General features: G+C 50.4%; 2 protein-coding genes across 2 annotated transcripts; one reads left to right on the top strand and one right to left on the bottom strand.

The window, feature by feature from the left end:
• Nucleotides 1–1613: 1613 nt before the first annotated feature.
• Nucleotides 1614–18984, top strand: LOC120961032 (cubilin homolog). Its single transcript, XM_040384601.2, has 14 exons — nt 1614–1831; nt 2489–2767; nt 2847–3528; nt 3598–3828; nt 3902–5897; nt 7676–9082; nt 9159–9502; nt 9599–9959; nt 10026–10358; nt 10425–10615; nt 10686–13791; nt 16281–17593; nt 17668–17748; nt 17817–18984. Exons 1-14 carry the CDS (start codon nt 1752–1754, stop codon nt 18711–18713), a joined length of 11301 nt encoding a protein of 3766 aa, XP_040240535.2. The 5' UTR covers nt 1614–1751; the 3' UTR covers nt 18714–18984.
• Nucleotides 18761–21932, bottom strand: LOC120961036 (uncharacterized). The gene is made up of 4 exons (XM_040384607.2): nt 21613–21932; nt 21166–21538; nt 20616–21079; nt 18761–20549 (listed from the first exon to the last, which is right to left on the bottom strand). The coding sequence occupies exons 1-4, from the start codon at nt 21853–21855 to the stop codon at nt 18996–18998; spliced, it is 2634 nt and encodes an 877-aa protein (XP_040240541.2). The 5' UTR covers nt 21856–21932; the 3' UTR covers nt 18761–18995.
• Between the last annotated feature and the right edge of the window lie 39 nt (nt 21933–21971).

The raw sequence follows: 21971 nt of genomic DNA, 5'->3' as shown, positions 1-21971 counted from the left end.
ACACACCTGGCTCACCCACACCATTTTATTGCAAAAATCCAACCCACCGCTATGCAGTTTCCGTGGCGTCGACATCACATCTTAACCGAATGCCATGGTTATACAGCAGAACGCATTACCTGCAAATTGGACCACAGCATCGACACCATCCTCTCACCGCACAACGATTACCAGCGAAAACTGTTAAAATTCCTGATTTGCTCTCGTCCATCTCGCTGTATGTTCCCTCTCGTTCTCCTCGTCCCCGTGATCCTCTGTGTCAATTGAAACACGTCATACTCTTTATACTTTCAATGATCCTCTTCTATCCTGTTTCTGGTTGTTTAACCACTTTTACTATCTCTTTGATTTCGACTCCTCTCTTAACTCTTTCCGTAACCGTATTTTTACTTCTAATTATCTTAAATTATTCTTCTTAGTTTTCATTTACTTTCTTTTTTCATTAAGTTTATGATAGTCTCTACGCTCTACCTATGTTTTTTTCTCTTTTATTTTTTGAAAGGTCAAGATTAGTTTAGTTAGGCTTAGTTTTTCATGAATTATTTTGTTTATTTGTTAGTGTTTAATTAGTTTTAAGTCTGTTTTATTTAGCCTTGATGGCGGATATTGAATTAATAAATGAAATGAAATGAAATGAAATGAAATGAAATGAAATGAAATGAAATGAAATGAAATGAAATGAAATTCTTTTTTATAACTAGCCTTTATAAAGAACTTTAACCAGCACCACATGTAAAACAGACAAACATTCTAAATAAAATCAACGGATAGTTTTAAGGAAGTCGAGACTACCCGGTATAAGGTATTTGCAAGTCGACACCATCTTCTCATCAGACAGCGATCGCCAGCGAAGACTGTCATAATTCTTTCGTATAACTAGCCTTGATAAAGAACTTTAACCAAAACCACATGTAAAACAGAAAAACATTCTAAATGGCTTGCAAAGAAGAATGTTAGATACTAAGTTTTAGAATTAATCCACCGATTAAAAGAGGCGAATGAGACAAATAGACAAAAAAACGTCAAAGCAAGGAAAGAAAATGAGCAAATCAGTTATATATATACATGCTATGATCATGACACCGTACAACCGGTAAGACTCCCTTCCTGTGTCTCATGGTGTGACAGGTTTGTATCTCTTGCGTTTAAATAATTTGTCTTAAATTTAAGGTTTATATCACAAATTCATTAAATTTTGTATCATTTTAGTAATATTTGAAAATGTTACTTAAATCTTCCCAGAGAAGCATAAAGCTATTGAATTACGTACCCGTGAAATTATAGCGGGATGATCGTAGATACATTTGAGACGAGGCATTGATCAATCCACTCTAGAAATAAGAGAAGATAATGATAAACATTATTATCTGTTGAAAACCCACTCTTTCCATTCACCAATATATCACCAAACATGCAATATCGTTTACTTCTTCGGGCAATTCATTCACAAATAAGCCTTATATCCTGTTATCACTTACGGTATTAATTTCAGGGGGTGTTTTACTCTATTCAACGTTAAACGCCCCGGTTCAGCGTGTTTCCAATAATTATCATCACAAATAAGAACAGTAAAATACCCAGATTGTCCCTATAAAAGACGATCCCCTGATGCTGGATGCTCAGTTAGTGACGATCGCTTGGAAGTGATCAGAACAAAAACCTCCAAAGTGTAGTTTTAAAAAGTGTTTAAGTGAAGTGAAAAAATGGTGAAATATTGCTAAACGTGAAGTGAACAGTGAATGATATAAAAAATGTGGTTAAAATCCACCTGCATTGCACTGTATGTGCTGTTTTGGGTGTTTTGCTGTGTTGAAGGTGGATTTGATGATCAGTAAGTGTGAAGCTAGTGCATAAAACGAGCTAGTTAGTGAAATATTTCCTTGAAGTATTAAAAGTGCTTTTGTGATCAGTATAATATCAAATTGTACCCCTTTTTTAACACAAAAACCAAAGCAAAATGGGCGTATAATGTGTTATAGAAGAGAATGGCATACGCCTACCACAAGATAGCAAAATATACATGTGATAATGCTTTTGGAAGGTGGAAACCAATAGCAAATGTACCAGAAGTTTGTGTTAAACAAAAAAATGTGTAATTAGATACATTGTCTGTGAAGTTTTCGTGAAATTTTACAGTATTCAAGTGTTTATTTGCTTTACAAAAATTCGTAACTTTTGTTGATATGAACAAAACATATCCAATGGGGGCGTACAACGTTATCTGGTTCTTCTCTTACATACCCACACTACATGAAATATGAGGAACAAGCTTTCGAAAGAACAGCTATAAAAGCAGCAATAGAAGTTTTATTTATTGTACATTATGCCGCATGGAAATTAATTTAAATTTTTCAGTGATCTTCCACCATTTGACTCTTTTTAAAACGGCAGTTAGGACCTTGAGATTTTGATGATCCTGTCACATACCGAAAATCAAAAGTAGATTCTTGTAAGGCACTTTTCCCTAAAATTCTAACTCCAATTCTAGGGCCAAAATACTCGCCACCAATGGGCACATTATTATCGAATCGGCACAGGACAGGAATATTACCTTCTACATGAAGGGAAGCGGTCATCTGAACATCGGCGGGCTAAGCATTGAGCAAGTGTTGCGAACATTGTCCAAAATGATGATCGATGGACGACCATCAACCGACAGCCAACCCTTTCTGCCCGGCGGCAGTGTGGCCGATCAGGTGCAGCTGCTTGCGACGTACGTCAGCGGTCCTTATGGGTTGATAAAGCGTGTTGAAACCCTCGAACAGCAGTAAGTAGAGCATATAGGGGCTTTCTTCTAACTTCAGAAGCTTTCAAAGGATACAATTTGTTTTTTGGTTGTTCTGTAGATCTTCATCACGAAATGTAACACAGATGAATCCCCGTATCGGTGCGCTTGCTCGGCGCGTCCGCAATGTGGAAACGAAGGTGGCTCTCCTGATGTCCACGCTGCAGGTAAACCGCTGTACCAGTGGGCCCTGTCAGAACGGAGGCACCTGTATCGCTCAGTACGACTCGTTCATGTGCCTGTGTCCGAGCAACTGGGAGGGCCAGACGTGCACGACGGACGTGAACGAGTGTGCACTGTTTGCGGGCACCGATCTGGGCTGCCAGAATGGGGCGACGTGTAAGAACATACACGGTGGCTACACCTGCATGTGCCCGGACGGGTGGCGTGGCATTCACTGTAACACCCGGTCGCAGGACTGTGCCACAGCTGGGGCCGATCTGTGTGGTCATGGTACGTGCGTGCAGGCGAAGGATGGCTACCGCTGTATCTGTGATCAGGGCTGGAAGACGAACGGGCTAACGCCGGCCTGTTCGGTGGATGTGGATGAGTGTAGCGAATCAAAGCCACACTGCTCGAAGGACCCGGAAGTAAGCTGCATCAATTTGCCGGGCTCGTTCGTTTGTGGTCCGTGTCCGGCGGGCTACAGTGGGAATGGGTTCTACTGCGTCGACATTGATGAGTGTGAAACGAATAACGGAGGCTGCAGTACGTCGCCTTCGGTGCAGTGTATCAATACGAGGGTAAATCCAGAAGATTTCGGATACTTTTGAAAGGGTTTTAGTAATATGCAACTCATCGTTACATTTAAGGGATCGTATCGTTGTGGGAACTGTCCAGCGGGCTACACTGGCGATGGAAGGACGTGTTTGGCGCAGGGTAACCGGTGCACACAGGGACTTTGCCATCCGATGGCCCGATGTGTGGATTATGGTAGTGCTGTGCCGAACTGCATCTGTCTGCCGGGCTACATTGGGTCCGGGTTTGGCCCGAACGGATGCTATCGCTCATCAATGAATCCTTGTGCCAGTGCTCCGTGCAGGGTAAGTGTCGGCTTTAAACCGGAAAAATGTGTGAAATATATCGCAAATTGCTTTGGTTTCGAATCTCCCCTAGAACGGTGGCACCTGCACGAAGATTGACGCACAAAACTACAGCTGCGCCTGTCCACCGGGAACCAATCCACCGAACTGCATGCGCACGACCTCACCCTGCGAATCAAATCCGTGCCAAAACGGTGGCACTTGCGTCGGTTCCAGTGGCACCAGAAACTTTTTGTGCCGCTGCCCGGCTGGCTACACCGGGCTACGGTGTCAAACGCCTACGCGAACCTGCGGTGGCATTCGCTTCCAAATGTCCGGCACGCTGCGGTATCCCGAGTTTAACGGCACGTACAATCACAATGCGCGTTGCGCCTGGCTGATCAAGACGAACGAAACGCAGGTCCTGAACGTGACGTTCACACAGTTCAGCTTGGAAAATCCGGTCAGTTCGGGCGAGTGCAAGTACGACTGGTTACAGATACACGACGGACGCACCTCGGCCGCCCAAATCATTGGCCGGTTCTGTGGCAACGAGCTACCGCGTGGTGGTAACTTTCAGTCCACCCATAACATGCTATATCTGTGGTTCCGGTCGGACAATGCGACAGCGCACGATGGGTTCCAGCTGCGGTGGGAAAGCATCGATCCGGTCTGTGGTGGCACGATAGCGGCGGTCAGCCATGGGCTTATAGCTTCGCCCGGCACGCCCGGTAACTATCCGCCAAATCGGGATTGCAAGTGGTATCTGCAGGCACCGCAGGGTCGTCGCCTGCAGTTCACCTTCTTCACAATGAAAATCGAGGTGCACGAAACCTGCGGCTTCGATTATCTGGAGATTACCGATGGGTTGCGGGATGAGGGTACACTACTGGCTAAGTACTGCAACACCTCCCATCCGCCACCGCTGATCACACCGAGCAATGAGGCGACGGTACACTTCCACAGCGACGAGAGCGGCAATGATGCCGGCTTTCAGATTCATTACGCGGTCGTAGAAGGCGTGCCCGGATGTGGTGGGACGTATACGCAGCGGGAGGGTGTGATCAGTTCACCTCTGTCGCAAACGGACAACGTGTATCCGAACAATCTGAATTGTGAGTATCTGATCAAGCAGCCAGTCGGAAGCCGGGTGGAGATCCGGTTCAGCAAGTTCCATCTGGAGCAAAGTGAGGCTTGTAAGTTCGACTATCTGGAAATCTTTGACGGGCCCAGCACGGAGGATCCCTCGCTCGGGAAGTTCTGCGGTGATCGGATGCCGCCTCTTTTCACCTCGACCGGGAACGCGCTGCTGCTCAAGTTCCACACTGACTGGTCGGCACCGAACCCGGGCTTTAGCTTGGTGTACAAGATTAAGTGCGGCGGTACGTTTACCGATCCCGCGGTGGAGCTAATATCGCCCTCGTACCCGCAGATGTACCCATCCGATCAGCTGTGTGACTACGTCATTCACGCACCGCTCGGCAAGGCGATCGTATTCGACTTTCAGGACTTTGACTTTGAGAAGAACAGCTTCCCCAAGTGTGAGCTTGACTATGTGGAGCTGTACGATGGACTGCTGCCAACTAACGAGACACTGCTTGGGCGGTACTGCAGCACCAAAGCACCACCTCAGACGATCTCGTCGAAAAATGTGCTTCTGCTACGATTTGTGTCGGACGGATCGGTGTCGGGGCGCGGTTTTAAGGGCAACTTCTCCTTCCACGACGTCAGCTGCGGCGGTGTGCTGATGCGTGAAGACACCATCATCCGATCGCCGATGATCGCCGAGACGGGCAAGTATCAGCACGATGCGCAGTGCGAGTGGATTATTGTGGCGCCGGCGGGCCACGCAGTGCAGTTGACGTGGAACAGCTTCGAGCTGGAGGTGAGTGCTTGGTGCGTGTACGACTACGTGCAGGTGTTCGACAACTCGTCGATGGCAAACAGTCTGGTCGGGCGGTACTGCGGTACGGAGAAACCGCCAGCCATTACCAGCACCGGCAACATGGTGACGATCCGGTTCGTGACGGACTCATCCTCGTCGAAGGATGGCTTCAGCTTGTCCTTTAACTTTATCGATGTGGAAAAATGTAAGTGCAGTAGAGCCTGGTCGGTGGATTAGCGTACCTTTGTTAACCAATTATACATCGTCTAATGTTCTAACTATCGACTTTTAATCACATGACGCTGTCAAGTTGACGTTGTATCGATTTTAGGTATCTTTCGGCTCTAGCTGCTTAGTCTGCTTACTCTCAAAAGCTATTCTCCCTTCAAATACTTTAAAGAACACTGACACATTGGTATTCTTGGTTTATCAATTTGACTCTTGACGAGAAACTCTATGGCCGTTTTTTTTATAATTTTACTTTTTCAAGGGTGCAAAGTTTGTCAACCACTTACCAGATCAAGCATGATTACTGTCTTTGTGGAATTAAACATAGCAGACTTACTGTCACAAAAGATCTTGGCGTATGACTCGACGAAACATTCTTCTTCTTCTTCTTCTTCTTTGGCACAACAACCGCTGTCGGTCCAGGCCTGCCTGTACCCACTAGTGAAATGAGCTTGGCTTTCAGTGTCTTATTGTTACCATAGCAGGATAGTCAGTCCTACGTATGGGGGTACGGTCTATTCGGGGCCTGAACCCATGACGGACATGTTGTTGGGCATGGGCATGTTGACGAGACATTATCGTACTGAAAACACTCAAAATTAGACAAACAGAATGTTTGGCCTATGTCCCCGCAGTTATGTCCTATGAAATTTAGGATCCCTTGTGTTTACATTCCCTTCCTTGTCGTTGTGTCCGCATAAAAAAAGTATTCTCGAGAAGTATACGACACAAACTGAACAGAATGTATTGGCTAATCTTTGGTTGGTTATTGCAATTAACACGGATACGATGCGTACACACGCGCAAAGCGAGGAGAGCACGTCTATTACTTATCTGGCCATGATCCTCACTGCGGACGTCTCCAGCTGACATCCCCGCTGTCAACGGCGAGCCCACAGGATGAGGCAGCGGTCTTAACACAATCCTTGTATTTCTTGCAATGCTGTTGGGTTCGTTCTATACTGGAGAATGCGTCGGTTGTTTGGTGAACTGCCGGACAAACACCCAAATGATCGGACGAATTGAGCAAAAAGTCACACATCATTTTCCGACTGGTCGGATCCAATTCCTTCGCATCCTATTCGACGACGATTGCTCAGTCTCGAACCTTTAAGAACTCGCAAATATCTCATCCAAGCATACCTTATCGAATGTCTAAGTTCCCGTCTATCCCGAATGTCTCTCTTAATGATCCTTGATTACTACTCCCATCGCCTGCGTGACAGACCCCTTCTCCTTATTCCTTCCCGCCATTCTCGTCACGGTTAGAGTGACCCATTCTTACAAGCTCTTTCCGCTTTAAATGGTTAATAGCTTTTATTCGGCTACAACGATCCAGTTTCCCAATGCCTCTCCCGTCTTTATGATTCATCGTCCCACTTGTTTCCTTAGTTTTAAGAACACATTTGTATAACCTCAGAGACAAACAAATAATCACCAATAAATAATAATAAAAGTAATAGTAATAATAATAATAATAATAATAATAATAATAATAATAATAATAATAATAATAATAATAATAATAATAATAATAATAATAATAATAATAATAATAATAATAATAATAATAATAATAATAATAATAATAATAATAATAATAATAATAATCATAATAATAATAATAATAATAATAATAATAACAATAATAATAATAATAATAATAATAATAATAATAATAATAATAATAATAATAATAATAATAATAGTAATAATAATAATAGTAAAGACAATTTCCTCTCGGCATACTTCCAGCTTGCGGTGGCAACTTCTTCGCCACGAGCGGCATCATCCGTTCGCCCGGCTGGCCCAAAAACTACCCCTCCAACAAGGTGTGCGAGTGGGTCATCACCGTGCCGATGGGCCAGCAAATTATGCTGCTCGTGCACTCATTCAAGATGGAGAAGCACAGAATATGCCGGTTCGACGGGCTCACGATACGCAACGGTGGCACGCAGAACGCACCGCTCATCGGAAACTATTGCGGGGAGGACAACTTCAACGGTACGATCTCGTTCAGCCACCAGCTGTACCTGCGCTTCTACTCGGACAGCTCGCGCAACTACGCCGGCTTCATGATCGAGTGGGACTCGGCCACGACCGGTTGCGGCGGAATACTGACCTCACCGCGCGGTTCCATCATCTCCCCGAACTATCCGCTTCCGTACGGGCAGAACGCGCTCTGCACCTGGCGCATCTCGATGAGCCAAGGCTCGGCCATCCACATTGTGTTCACCGATATGGACATGGAATCGCACAAGGACTGCCAGTACGACTATCTGGACATTTACGACGGTATCGATACGAGCGGCCGCAAGCTCGGTCGGTTCTGCAGCGCAGAAACGGACCCGATCGTGCTGGACACGGACACCAACCACGCGATCATTCGGATGCGCACGGACGAGACGAACCAGCGGCGCGGCTTCCAGCTGAAGTACAACATCCTTTGTAGGCGCAATCTGACCGGGTACGGAGGAGTGATTGAGTCGCCTAACTTCCCGAACGAGTACTCCGCCTCGATGGACTGCCGGTGGACGATCCGCGTACCGCCGGGGAATAAGATCAATCTGGAGTTTTCCCACTTTGACTTTGAGTCGATCACGCAGCAGACAGGGAGCAATGCGACGCACCAACGCTGCCCGTTCGATTACGTCGAGCTGCAGGAGATGGGTACGGGTGATCTGCCCGTCGCACGGCGCTACTGTGCCAACAAACCGCCCCCGATCGTTAGTATGGGCCGGTCGATCGATCTGATCTTCCACACGGACTCGAGCGGCGAGCAGATGGGTTTTCGGGCGGAATGGTCTATTAATGGGTGCGGCGGTTTGCTGACCAAACCGTGGGGGTCGTTCACCTCGCCGAACTACCCGAACCAGTACCCGAAGGAGACAGAGTGCCACTGGACGATCCGGGTGGAGCCGGGCAAGCGGATCGAGCTGGCAGTGGATGACTTCCACATGGAGACGAACGATCAGTGCCGGTTCGACGGGCTGCACATTGCGAACGATGCGAACTTTACGCAGCAGGTTACGAAGATCTGTCACGAGCAGCAGGAACCGGTACATCTGTCCAGCAGCGGGTCAGAGCTGTTTGTGAAGTTTTACAGTGACAGTACGTTCACGTACAAGGGTTTCCGGGCGAATTACAGGACAACGGATGCAAGTAAGTTTCCCTCTGTCTTGCAAAAGAGATTATATGGCTACTAAAGTTGAAGCTTTTTTTCTCCCTCTCTCTACAGAATGTGGCGGTAAAATTACACTGCACGAGGGTTTCATCAGCTCACCCAACTATCCGTCCAACTACCCTGCGAACGCGTCCTGCCAGTGGCTCATCCAGACGGACGCTACGCACACGCTCCAACTCCGCCTGAAGTCGCTAGCGATCGAACGTTCGCCCAACTGTATCAATGACTCGCTGCAGGTGTACGATGGCAGCGTCGCCTCCGCCGACCAACTGCTCCTGACGTCCTGTGGCAGTGAACCGAACGTGACGTCCGTTTCGTCTACCGGGCACGAGATGCTGGTCACTTTCAAATCAAACGAACGCATGGAAGCGAAAGGATTCCAGGCAGAGTTCATGACGGTAGTTACGAAAGATCCTATTCTTCAAAGATCGAAAGATCCTCTCGTGTTCTGTAGATGCGATTATATATCCCCTCCTTTTTTTCAATATCCCTAGAATTGTGGATCACGCATCGAAGTGAAACGGCCGGGTAATATTCTGCTCAACAAAGCGCACAAGATGTCATCGGACAACTGCACCTGGGTGCTGATAGCGCCGGAACCAACGCAGCGCATCACGCTGACCATCGCACATCTGAGCGTAATGGACCTGGAGGGCGACTGCTTTGCCAGCGTGACCGTGTACGACGGCGATAGCACGGATGGACCGAAACGTTTCGAAGGCTGCGGACACAAAATTCCGCCGGCGATCGTGAGCAATGGCAATGCGCTAACCGTGCTCGTTAGCTCCGAGGACTTGCTGCTGAGCAAGATCGACAACCTGTTCGTGGAGATGGCGTACACTACCATTGAAAATGGTAAGTTCGGGGCTTGGAGTGGTCGTAATTGAGATTGCTCATGGACGTACTTCCTCCGTTTTGTAGCCTGCGGTGGACGCTTGACGGCACTGATGGGTCAGTTTGCTTCCCCGAACTACCCGAACACCTACCCACTGAACGTTGAGTGCGTTTGGAAGCTGTCCGCTTCGCCTGGCAACAAGATGTCGCTGTTCTTCACGGAGCTGGATATTGAACCGTCGGATGACTGCAACGGTGACTACCTGGAGGTACGCGAGCGTGATGAAAATGGTCCCCTGCTGGGTGACTTCTGTGGCAACCAGGTGCCAACGAATCTGACCGAAGCGAGCAGCTTCTGGGTCAAGTTCCGCTCGAACGGCGCGGGCGTTGCCAAGGGATTCCGGGCGGAGTACTCTTACGGTAAGATGCGAAGTCGCGATGCGTCGTTTGGATTTCTTTTAGTTGAGATTTTGTACGTCGTTTTAGATACGATGAGTGAGATCACCGGTACGAGTGGTACGATCACATCTCCAATGTATCCTAGAAGCTACGCCAGGGCGGACAACATTGCGTGGCGCATCACCGTCGACATTGGGTCTGTGATTGCGATCTCCTTCAACAGATATGCGATCGATCGTCACACGGATGATCCGCTGATGTGTGATGGCGCTTTGCGGGTAAGTGATCCGTTTCTGCGATCTTCACTATCAAGAATTCTTTCCCATTTCTCCTTTTCATTACCATCAGATATACGACGGGTACGATGAGACGGCTGCCTCCCTGCTCACAGGCTGCGGCTACATCAAACCGGACCCGGTCACTTCCACCTCGAACGTGGTGTACATCCTGCTCGATCACTCGGACGTTATGGAATCGTCGTCGTTTTCGCTGAGCTGGCAGCAGAAGTTCGTCAGCAGCGCAGTCAACATCCCCGTCAACAATGAGTACTTCTGCGACGGCCATGCGACGATCGTGCTGAACAGCACCGACACCGTACAAAATCTCTCCTCCCCGGGCTACCCGAACGGCTACACCAATGGGCTAAACTGTAGCTGGATCTTCCAGTCCGCCCTGCCGCTTTACCATCCCTTTTTGGTGCTAACCTTTGTCGATCTGGAAGAGTCGAGCGACTGTCTGGCGGACTACATCGAGGTATTCCACTCGTCCGATCTCGCCACGTGGCGATCGTACGGGCGCGTCTGCACCTACTTCCTGCGCGTTGCGAACAAGTTCCACGGCTCGCCGCACCTGAAGGTGGACTTCCGGACGGACTACTACCAAAATCGGACCGGCTTCACCGGGTCCGTGTTTCTGCGCTGCGGCGGCCTGCTTACCGACCCGAACGGGGTCATCACGCAGCCAAACGCGTTGCCGCTAATACCGCCAACACCGAGCCTGATCGGGCGGCCCGAACTGATGGACGCGTGCAGCTGGAACATCAGCGTCCGGGCGGGGCGTACGATCGAGCTTACGTTCGAGCAGCTCAACATAACCTCGGTTGCGACGCCGTACGCGAACAAAGGGTTCGTCGCCATCATGAACGGTATCGATGACCATTCGCCACTGATCGGGCGGTACTCGGGCACGGAGCTGCCGGGGCCGATCAAAACCAGCAGCAACCGGGCGTTCGTGCAGTACCGGCCAAGCGACTCCGGAGCGAACCGGTTCCGGCTGGTGTACCGCGAGGTCGGCATCGAATGTGGGGGCGATCTCGTGCTGACCGCGCAGTCCAACTCGACGATCATCGCGACCCCGAACTACCCGAACGTGCCGCCACCGCACACGGAGTGCTTCTGGAAGGTGCTGGCACCGGCCGGCGAGCTGCTGCGCGTCGAGCTGCTCAGCCAGATGCTGCTGCCCCGGATGCCCGGCTGCCGGTCGGAGTACGTCCAACTGCGCGAAGGGCTCACCTCCCAGGCGCCGGAGCTGCTGCACTCCTGCACCGGCGATCTGACCAAGCGCATCATCACGCGCACGAACGCGCTGCAGGTGAAGTACTTTAACGATCGCGTCGAGCCGAACAGCGCCATTCAGCTGCGCATTTCGCTGGCCAAGTGTGGCGGAGTGCAGCGCGGTTCGCACGGTACCATCACGTCGAAAAACTTCCCCCAGCCGGGCGGTTATCCGGTGCCGGCCGTGTGTGAGTACTACATCCAGGAGGGACAGTACGGCATGATGCAGCTCACCTTCGAGGATCTGCACCTGCCGATAAAGGCGAACTGTAGCGGCCAGGATCACGTGCGCATCTTCTCCATTCTACCCGCACCGAACGATACGGAGGTCGAGCTGGGCAAGTTTTGCGGCCAGGAAGTGCCGAAGCAACCGATACTGAGCGTGGTACCGAACGTGAAGATTGTCTTTACCGCCAACACGCCCAATTCGATCTTCCGGGGCTTCAGGCTGAACTACGCCGTCAACTACAGCCGCTGCAGCCACTCGCTGGTGGGCGAATCGGGCGAGTTCGCGAGCAACGGGTACGGTGAGCCGATGCAGCCGTTTTCGTTCTGCGAGTGGCGCATCACCGTGCCGGCCGGGCGGCGGGTGAAGGTCGAGTTTATCGATCTGGACATAGCGGACCAGGCCGCACCGTACCCGTGGTTCCAGCGGCTGTCTTTTTACGACGGGCTCAACTACCAGGTGCGCATCAAGGCCGTAACGTCGAACGATAAAACGACGCCGATCTACTCGAGCGACAACCGGATGATGGTGCAGTACCTCTCGAAAGCGATGACCGGGCGGCGCGGCTTCCGATTGCGCTACTCCAGCGACGAGTCGTCGCTGTGCGAGGGCAATCTAGACGGCTGGCAGGGTAGCATCAACAGCCCGGTCAACGTAACGACGGCGGTGTGCACGTACAAGCGCACCGACCCGACGCTGTCGCGCGATCCAAGCGCAGAGCCCAACGTTGGCACGCTGGCACTCAACTTCCGCGAGGTGTATGCCGGTCCGTCTGAGCGGATGTGCGTAGACATTACTCGCAGCGCCACACCGATCGGTGGCACGAACGTGCTGAAGAAGCTGTGCGTAAACGCGACCAACGTGGTGGTAGTGTCGCCCTTTCCCAACACCGTCATCAACACGGCGCAGGCGGCGTACAGTGGTGTGCTAGCGTTCAGGATGGACTATCGCGTGCACCAGTGTGGCGGTGTGTACGGATCCATCCCCAACATCAGCTACCCGGTCGGGTTGGAACCGTACGGACGGGACGGCCTACACTGTGCGTGGTACGTGACCTTCCCGGACCAGACGCTGATCAGCGTTGCGTTCGAGCGGTTCACGCTCCAGCAGCCCTGCGACCAGGAGTACCTGCTCGTCTACAACGGTCCCGGACCGAGCAGCCCACTGCTCGGGCGGTTCTGCAAAGACTCAGCGCCACCCGCCGAAGGTATCGTTACCCAGCGGCACCTCCTGTTCGTCGAATATCATATCGTGCCGGCCAACGGGTCATCCGGTAGTGCGGGTTCGGACTTTGAGCTGCGCCTTAGCAGCAAAAACTTTGGCTGTGGCGGTACACTGCACACCGGCTCGCCAACGTTTGGATCAGCGCTCAAGGACGGGAAGTATCTGCCCGGGCAGGAGTGCATCTGGTTGCTGCAGGCGAACGCGGGTCAACATATTGGTGTTCGGTTCACGGGCCGCTTCAACCTGCAGACGAGTCCCAACTGCACCAAAGACTACGTGGAGCTGTTCGATCAGCAGCGCAACCGGGAGTGGGTTAGTTTGGGCCGGGTGTGCGGAAAGGAAGTACCGCCCAGCTTCAACTCATCCGGCACGGTGATGAAGGTCGTGTTCCGAACGGACGAATCGATCGAGGGCGATGGTTTTACCATTCAATGGAACTCGAACTGTGGTGGTAAGTAGACGCATTTGCAAGACTCTTCAGTTTGAAAGAGGATGGGAAGAATGAACAACAGCTGCTTAGGGTTCATATTTCAAGCGAATGGACGAACTGTGTTCACCAATACGTTTCACTGCAGTTCGTCCGGCCTTTTACCAGTGGTGAAAACTGCAAGCATGAATGAACGGACCAACAACGGGAAGCATTCAAGAAGGTATGATCGTTTTAAAAATCGGTTCACCTCAAAGAACCTGTCGCGACGGACGAAGCTGGGACTGTAGAGCACCTATATAGTACCAGTACTCACATACGCCTCTGAGACATGGACACTGTCCAAATCTGACGAAACCCTCTTGGCCGCGTTCGAGAGGAAGATGCTCAGAAGGATACTTGGTTCCGTATGTGAGGAAGGACAATGGAAGAGCCGTTATAATGGCGAGCTATACGAGATGTACTGTCGTCCAGCGTATCAAGTTCGCCAGGCTCCGGTGGGCTGGCCATGTTGTACGCATGGAAACGGACGACCCAGTCCGTAAAGTTCTTTTAGGCCGACCACAAGGACAGCGGAGTCGTGGTAGGCCCAAATTGAGGTGGCAAGGTGGCGTGGAGGCAACCACCATTAAGACCGGGATAACGGACTGGCAGACGAAGGTGCGAGACCGTGAGAGGTTTCGGACACTCCTGAGGCAGGCCAAGACTGCAGAGCGGTTGTAGAAGAAGATAAGATAAGAAGAAGAAGATCGTTTTAACTACAGCTATTAAGATTCAGATTCATGAGAATGAATGAATCTTCAAAGCTAATGTTAGAATCTGAACCAAAAATTCTAAGATTCATCAATCTGCAAAGATTCACAATTCTTCAAAATTCAATCTTCAAATCTCTGCAAATTGATGAATCCTCATGATTTATGAAGAATGAACCATGAATCTAAAGATCTAACCAAAGATTTTCCACTTTATTGCTTTCCTCTGTATTGCGCTTTCCTATCTAAGTAAATCAGCCAATTTTATCCCTCCACCTGTAATCTATTTCACCATTGTTTTGACCTCTTTTTCGAGTTCCGTCGTAACGATTCCTGAGTACTACATTATGACTGTACCGATAGATACTGCGATGACGCCTTAGAGGTTGATTTATCTCCTGATTAATATATCTTTACCCATGGCCCCATGGTACAGTCGTCAACTCGAACGACTCAATAACATGCCCGTAATGAGTTTCAAGCCTAGAATGGACCGTGCCCCTGTAGCAAGGATTGACTATCCGGCTGCGTGGTAATGAAATAAGTCTCGAAAGCCTGTATAGGCCGGCATGTCCGCGTAGGACGGTACGCCAAATAGATGATGATGATATCTTTAGATATTCATGACTCTTTCGATAAATTAATCTTGGAGATTCGTATGAGTATTTACACTTTCATGAATCTTGATTGATATGAATCACAGATCCAGATTCAAACCACTCATTACTGAAGATTCATAAGTATGAACTTCTCTTCTTCTTTGGCTCAACAACCGATGTCGGTCAAGGCCTGCCTGTACCCACTTGTGGGCTTGGCTTTCAGTGACTAATTTATTTCCCCCCCATAGCAGGATAGTCAGTCCTGCGTATGGCGGCACGGTCCATTTGGGGATTGAACCCATGACGGGCATGTTGTTAAGTCGTACGAGTTGACGACTGTACTACGAGACCGGCTAAGTAGTGCTAAGTATGAACTAGTGGTGGGCAATTTTAGGCTTCCTTAATGGAAGTAAACGACATCAGGCACATACAAATTCGCTCTTTAGCTCCATTTCAAAAATCATTCGAAACATAGTATGAACAGCAAATCGTTCGTCATATTTCTGATAACGATTGCACCAAATATCCTTCCTATGAACGACATTCCAACGATCATCGTTTGATCGATCGCTCCAAATATTGTTGTTACGAAATTCGCTCGGAAAATCGTTCGTAAGTCCCTGAGAACGATCGCACTAAATAACGTGCAACGTTTGGAACGACGCTCCAAATATCGTTCACAAAGGTTCCTAAGCACTATCGCTCCAAACATATCCGTTCAAACCATAAACATTACATCCTTACTAGCATGTGTGTTGCCTTTTTGTCGAAACACTTTCCTTGTGGAATCAATTTTCGTGCTTCCTTTTGAGTACACAAACAAAAGGTTTTTGGAATGCTTTAAAGTAATACATTTCAATTAATTTTATATTAATATATGTGAGCCTTCATTTTAACGATAATTTAAATGTCTCCTCTAATTTTGATTTCATCATGGAATGACCTTTTCTTCTTCATCAATGAAGTAACGACCTACGTGCGGCCATATCGTCAACGATTAAAGTATCAACCTACTTAAAACAGCCAGTTGAACGATCAAATAACAATTAATTCTATAAAATGAACGAAGTGGATCGTGCAAGTTCTTCCAAAAATGGATGATTTTCCCAACTCTAGATCAAATGACTAACACTGATTGCTTGTGCTGCTTCCCACCCGATAGGAATATTCTACGCCGAGCAGGAGACGAACGTCATCGTCAGCCCGAACTATCCGGCAAAGTACAACAACATGCAGGTGTGCAACTACACCATCCTGGCGAACACGTCCGACGCTGGTATCGAGTTTAACTTCCTCGACTTCGACCTGGAGGACTCGGTGGTCACGTCCGTGTGCTCGTACGACAACCTCACCGTCTACCGGAAGCTGGAGTACGCCGAACCCATCACCTGGGAAAAGGTGGGCACGTACTGTCGCAAAACTCCCCCGGCACGGTTCCGCGTGAAGGATCGGGCCGCGATCGTGTTCCGCACCGATCGGTACATACAGGCGCGCGGGTTCCGGTTCGAGTACCGGCTCGACACGTGCGGCGCAAACATTACGAGCTCGCGGCGCATCGAAAGCCCCGAACAGCTGCCCCCGGACGGTATGTACCGGCCGGCCCTGGTCTGCCGCTGGTACATCGACATCCCGCAGGGTCAGAAGGTGACGGTACGCTTCGAAACGCTCGAGATGGACCACACGGAATCGTGCTACTTCGACATGGTCGAGGTGTACCGGGGGCTGGAACAGACCCCGGACAAGCGGTTGGCGCTGCTGTGCGGCAATCTGACCAGCCACGCGCCGGCGATCGCGATCAGCGGCACCCGGCACGGTATGGTTTCGTTCAAGACGGAATCGTTCTCGACCTCGCGGGCCAAGATGACGGCGCTGGTACTGTACTCGCCCGACTGCGACAAGCACATTACGCTCGACGAACGGACGCCCAGTTACCGGCTGAACGTGATCGGCAGCGGGAACGATCGTGTGCAGGACTGTCAGTACGTGTTCCGCGCACCGAGCGGCTACACGCTGCGCATCGTGTTCGATCAGTTCCACGTGGGTTCGGCACGCAATGCCACGAACTGTACGGACGATTACGTCGAGCTGCGGGATGGAGGGAGCGTGTTTTCGATGCTGCTTGGCCGGTTCTGCGGCAATGAGCGTGTGAATGCGCAGTCCAGCTTCGGTTCGACGTTGCATCTGCGGTATGTGACGGATTCTGCGCTGCGCGGTACGCTGTTCGATGCGACCGTTACGATGGTTCCGTCGCTTTGCGGCGCGATGAACCGGAATCTGACGGGCGGTGCGATCGTGACGCTTAATACGCCCAACTTTGGAGGCAGCGGCAAGTACCCGCCGAACGCCCGGTGCTTGTGGCTGCTGGAGGCCGCTCCCGGGAAGCAGATTGAGATACAGTTCCTCACGATGGATCTGCAGCAGTACGATGAGGGAGGGCGGGAGTGTAAAGACTACATCGGCATTCGGGATGCTACTGTAAGTTCTTATTTAGATTCTCAGTGGAATCATTGGGTTGGCTTAATTATTCTTATTGGAATTTGCATTCGCAGCTAAAGTCGATCATTTACGAAGGTCTCGGCGATTCACTCATTTTCAACGGTGGCAGCAGCAGCAAGGCCAGCTTCTATCACGTAAGTGTGACGCAACCGCTCCACCGCGTACAAATCTAACCCCCATCGCATCGCTTCCCATCTTGCAGGGTTCGCGGTACGCCAACGCGTACAACATCTACTGCGGCAGCAACTATCTGCCCAGCCCGTACGTATCGATCACCAACCGGGTGTACGTGAGCTTCGAAAGCGACGGCCAGATCGAGGGCAAGGGCGTCTCGCTGCGCGTGCACGAGAGCAGCGTGTGCGCCAAAAACTATACCGCCCTGCAGGGCCGCATCGTGCAGAACGAATTGCAGAAGGATCAGCAGTGCACGATCACGGTGCAAGTGCCGCACAACTACACGATCGCGCTCTACTTCAACATGTTCTACCTGTACAACGTGGACTGTGCGGTGCACGCGCTCAAGGCGTACGACGGTACGCACGAGTCGGCCGACCGGCTGCTGGGCGAGTACTGCAACTTTGCCACCCCGAACCCGGTCTTTACGACCGGCAACGTGCTGCGGCTCGTCTTCCCGGCGACCGACCGGGAGCTGGTGTCGCTGCAGCTTGATGCGACGTACGTTGCTACGGACCAGGGCCAGGGTTGTGGTGGCGAGCTGTACAACTATGGTGGCGTGTTTACCAGCCCGCTCTATCCGGCCAACAATCGGACGCGCATGGAATGTCTGTGGACGGTGACGGTGCCGAACAATCTGCTCGTGGCGTTGCGCTTCGAGGTGTTCGATCTTGGCAGCAAGTCGTCGTGTGCGACCGACTATCTGCAGGTGCTGGACCGGGAGGAAGATCCAAAGGCGCCGAAGGCGGACGATGGGCAGGAGAAGGTCGTACGGCAGCACTGCGGTGGGGAAAGCCCGGCCAACTACATTAGCACCGGCAGCACGATCCGGGTGCGTTACAAGAAGACGCAAAACTTTGCCGGCGTCGGATGGGTTATCAAGTTTATGGGTGTGGAGAAGGGTGTAGGGGTGAATGATTATTAATCGGTTTGAGGGAGGGGGTTCTTTCATTGCTTCGCTTAAAAATTAGCTTATAGTTGGTTAGCTTTTTTATTCTTCTTTTCTGTTGGAAATTGGAGACAAAGGAGGGATTCAAAAGCTGACATATCTTTCAGTTGCTTCTGCCTTCTGTTCATCAAACAGCTAACGATCATCCAAATCCGAATGCTATACAGTAGCAGCAGCAGAATAACTAGCTAAATGTAACATGCCTGCATCTGTCATGTAATAAAACAAATATATTTACAATACCTTACCCAGCGGTCGTCAGCTGTCGAGCACTTTCGTCAGTGCAGCTATTATCCTTTTCAGCTGGCCTTTCTGCGACGATTGTAGGCGTTGGTTTGCTGATGGAACCAGTCGTTCCAGCTGGTCAGTGGCGCCCTGCAGATCTCTAAGGCACTTGGTAACTGGCACTTCACCTTCGCCTCCCCGCTGCTCGCTGGACGTTGGTTCAAATTTACGCTTCTTCGTCTGCGAGCTGTTGTCCGCAAACATGTCCACATCATCAAGATCATCATCGTCGTCCGGAAACAGTTCATCGATTTGGTTGTTAATCGCTTGCGTTAAGCCGCCAGTTGACTGTGCGTCTCGCGTGCGATCAACTTTCCGCGCACAACGGTGCGCAACGGATGTTATCGTTCCGTTGGCACGAGGTTTTATCGTTGGAAGCTTCACAGACGCGTTCGAGTGCCACCGGGCAAGCTGCGATTGTAGGTGCGGCTGTTTGTTTAGAAGCTGCAGTACAGATGGTGAATGGTTGTCCTTCAGCTTGGACAGCAAATGGAACGAGAATGCTTTTACGAACGCGTTTTTGTCGCGCAGAAGCACTTCCAGCCAGTTCGACACGTCCGTTAGGGAATCAGCTTTGAGCAGTAGCTTTCCGACTTGATACTTTATGAATGGTCTCGCATCGCCTATGCTTGGCGCGTTTTTGATGTTCAACATGGAATTTGCCGATGAAACTGTTGCGCTTCGTTCGAGACAATCGAATATGCAACTGGTGGGAGTCGTTTTCATAATCGCATCCCAATCTAGCGCCGCGTTCCAGAAGCTCTTTACCGACGGATCCACCAATTTCGTCGTTGCTCCTGCGATGGAAAACAAACCAAGCGTTTCGTAAAACACCTTTACGTTTCCCGGTGTAAGCTGAAGCGTTTTCACGCACTGTATCAGCCGCTTTTCCAAGCCCGCCGTGAACTGTCTCCTTCTACCTTCATCGATTTCGTTCGGCAACGGGCCTACGGCGGCCCACAATCGATCGTTTTTGCCATCGCCAATGGGAAAAGCGTCCAGCAGTCGCTCCTTGTACGCGACCGGTAGAAATACAAACAGGTTCCGCAGCAGCTGGCGCACGTACACTTGCGTCGGTCGGGTGGTAAAGATCGAATAGCGATCGTTAACTGCCTTCCAGAATAGAAGGTAGCTGTGCATGAGTTTCGGGGAGTGGTAGCGGACAAACACGGACCAAAGATCGATGCCGAGCAGTGCCGTGTGGTAGTGCTCTTCGTGGAGGATCATTCGTACCAGTGTTTCTTCGATCGTTTTTTGAGCCGCCCGATCTTTCAACCGCACACCGACCAGCACCAGTGCTGAGCAGTGAACGACTAGCTGTTTGTAGAGCGAGGGGTTTTCGAAGAGCAAGGAATCGGATCGTTTTAGCAAGACGCATACGCGCTGCAGAAGGTTGGCACGGATGCAGTACAGGGAGAGCAAGGCACTATCGTTTGCGTTTGTAACGATTTGTGTAACGATGTGCATGGTCAGGGTGTAGTAGGAATGTATTTCTTGCGGCGTACGGCACTCATACTGGGAAAACGCCTGAAGAATGGATAAAAATAATTTAAATAAATTCGTAAAAATAGTTTTAAGTGCATCTACTATTACCTTTGCAAACGCCTCCGTTCGGAACGAATTTTCCACGATAGCCATATAGCCAATGTGCAGATACTGCTCGACGCCCGCTGCCAGCTCAGTGCATAGCGTTTTGGCGTGAAGGCAAGCTTTCACCTCCAGCACGGTGCTGATGATGGGCGTGTAGACACTCACGTCAACGTGTTGCTTGACCAGGCTCAGCAGCTTCAGCACCACGCGTAAAAAGAACGCGTTCAGCTTCAGCGTGATCGTGCTCTGTTTTGTGGGTTCGTTTTTAGTGCGCAGATCCGAAAAAGAAGCATTAATTCCGCTGTTCAGGATCGTTACTATCTCTCCGATGCAGGCCGTTCTGCGTCGTGCTATAAGCTGATCCACGTGCTCGGTGCACAGTTTCACGACCGTCTTCCATACATCACTGGCTAGCAGCGAATCGATGGGGCTGATTTCGTTGGCCACACTTGCCAGCAGAGTACACACTGAAGAAGAAGGGAAGAATGAAAATGTTTATACTTTCGTCCACTATAATAAGCGATCTCTGTCATGCAGGGACATTCCGTTTTACCTTTCTCCAGATAACCATACTCTTCATCGTGATCCATTGCTTGAAAGTAGCTTCCCCGCCCGGGACACGCTTCCCGTGGATACAGCAGCTCCAGAAACGCAACCAGAAGCTTCTTGCATGTGGCATACAATGACTTCATCACATCCAGCCCTTCCGCTTCCTGGGCCATCGTGACATAGTTTTTCCGCACGATCGTATAGCACCGCAGCAGGTACTCTGGAAAGATGACAATCGAGCGTAGCAGCTGACATTGTTCCGCCCGTTCCGCAAGATATTCCACTAGCTTCTGCAGCACGTCGGCAAGCTTCAGCAGAATGGTGAGATTCTCCACGAAGAAGAACGACAGCGCATTGGACTGCAGTTCCGATTGTATCTGCAAGTAAACGGGATCGGGTGTTAGGACGTAATTCGCACCCCCGGTTTTCGCGCGGTTCCTGGGTGACGCACCTTCTCAAGAAAGCAAACCAGCTCCGGCAGAATGGTGCAGGAAATTTCCAACTCAAACTCCTGCGGTTCAAACCGGTGTATCGCATCGGTGAAGAGGAACGCGTACAGATCGAGGTCACTTTCCTGCCGACGCAGTCCCTTCAGCGAGGCCTGCGCTATGTCCTTCAGCGGCACGCTGCGGATCGCCTCGCCGAGCAGCAGCAGATCGTTGGCACTGTTTAGTATCACTTTCGTTTCGCTCATCGTTCCGGGTGGGAATAAATCGCAACAAAAGCACTGATAAATGTCTGCGGTGTGCTGTACCCGGAGGTACCGGAATGCTGGCCTGTACCAGAGGGGAAACAAACGCCGATCGAAGT

Source organism: Anopheles coluzzii, chromosome 2 (genome assembly GCF_943734685.1).
Source record: "Anopheles coluzzii chromosome 2, AcolN3, whole genome shotgun sequence".
Lineage (NCBI taxonomy): Eukaryota > Metazoa > Arthropoda > Insecta > Diptera > Culicidae > Anopheles > Anopheles coluzzii.
Note: the sequence above shows the minus strand (reverse complement) of the source record. Positions and strands in the feature narration are given on the sequence as shown.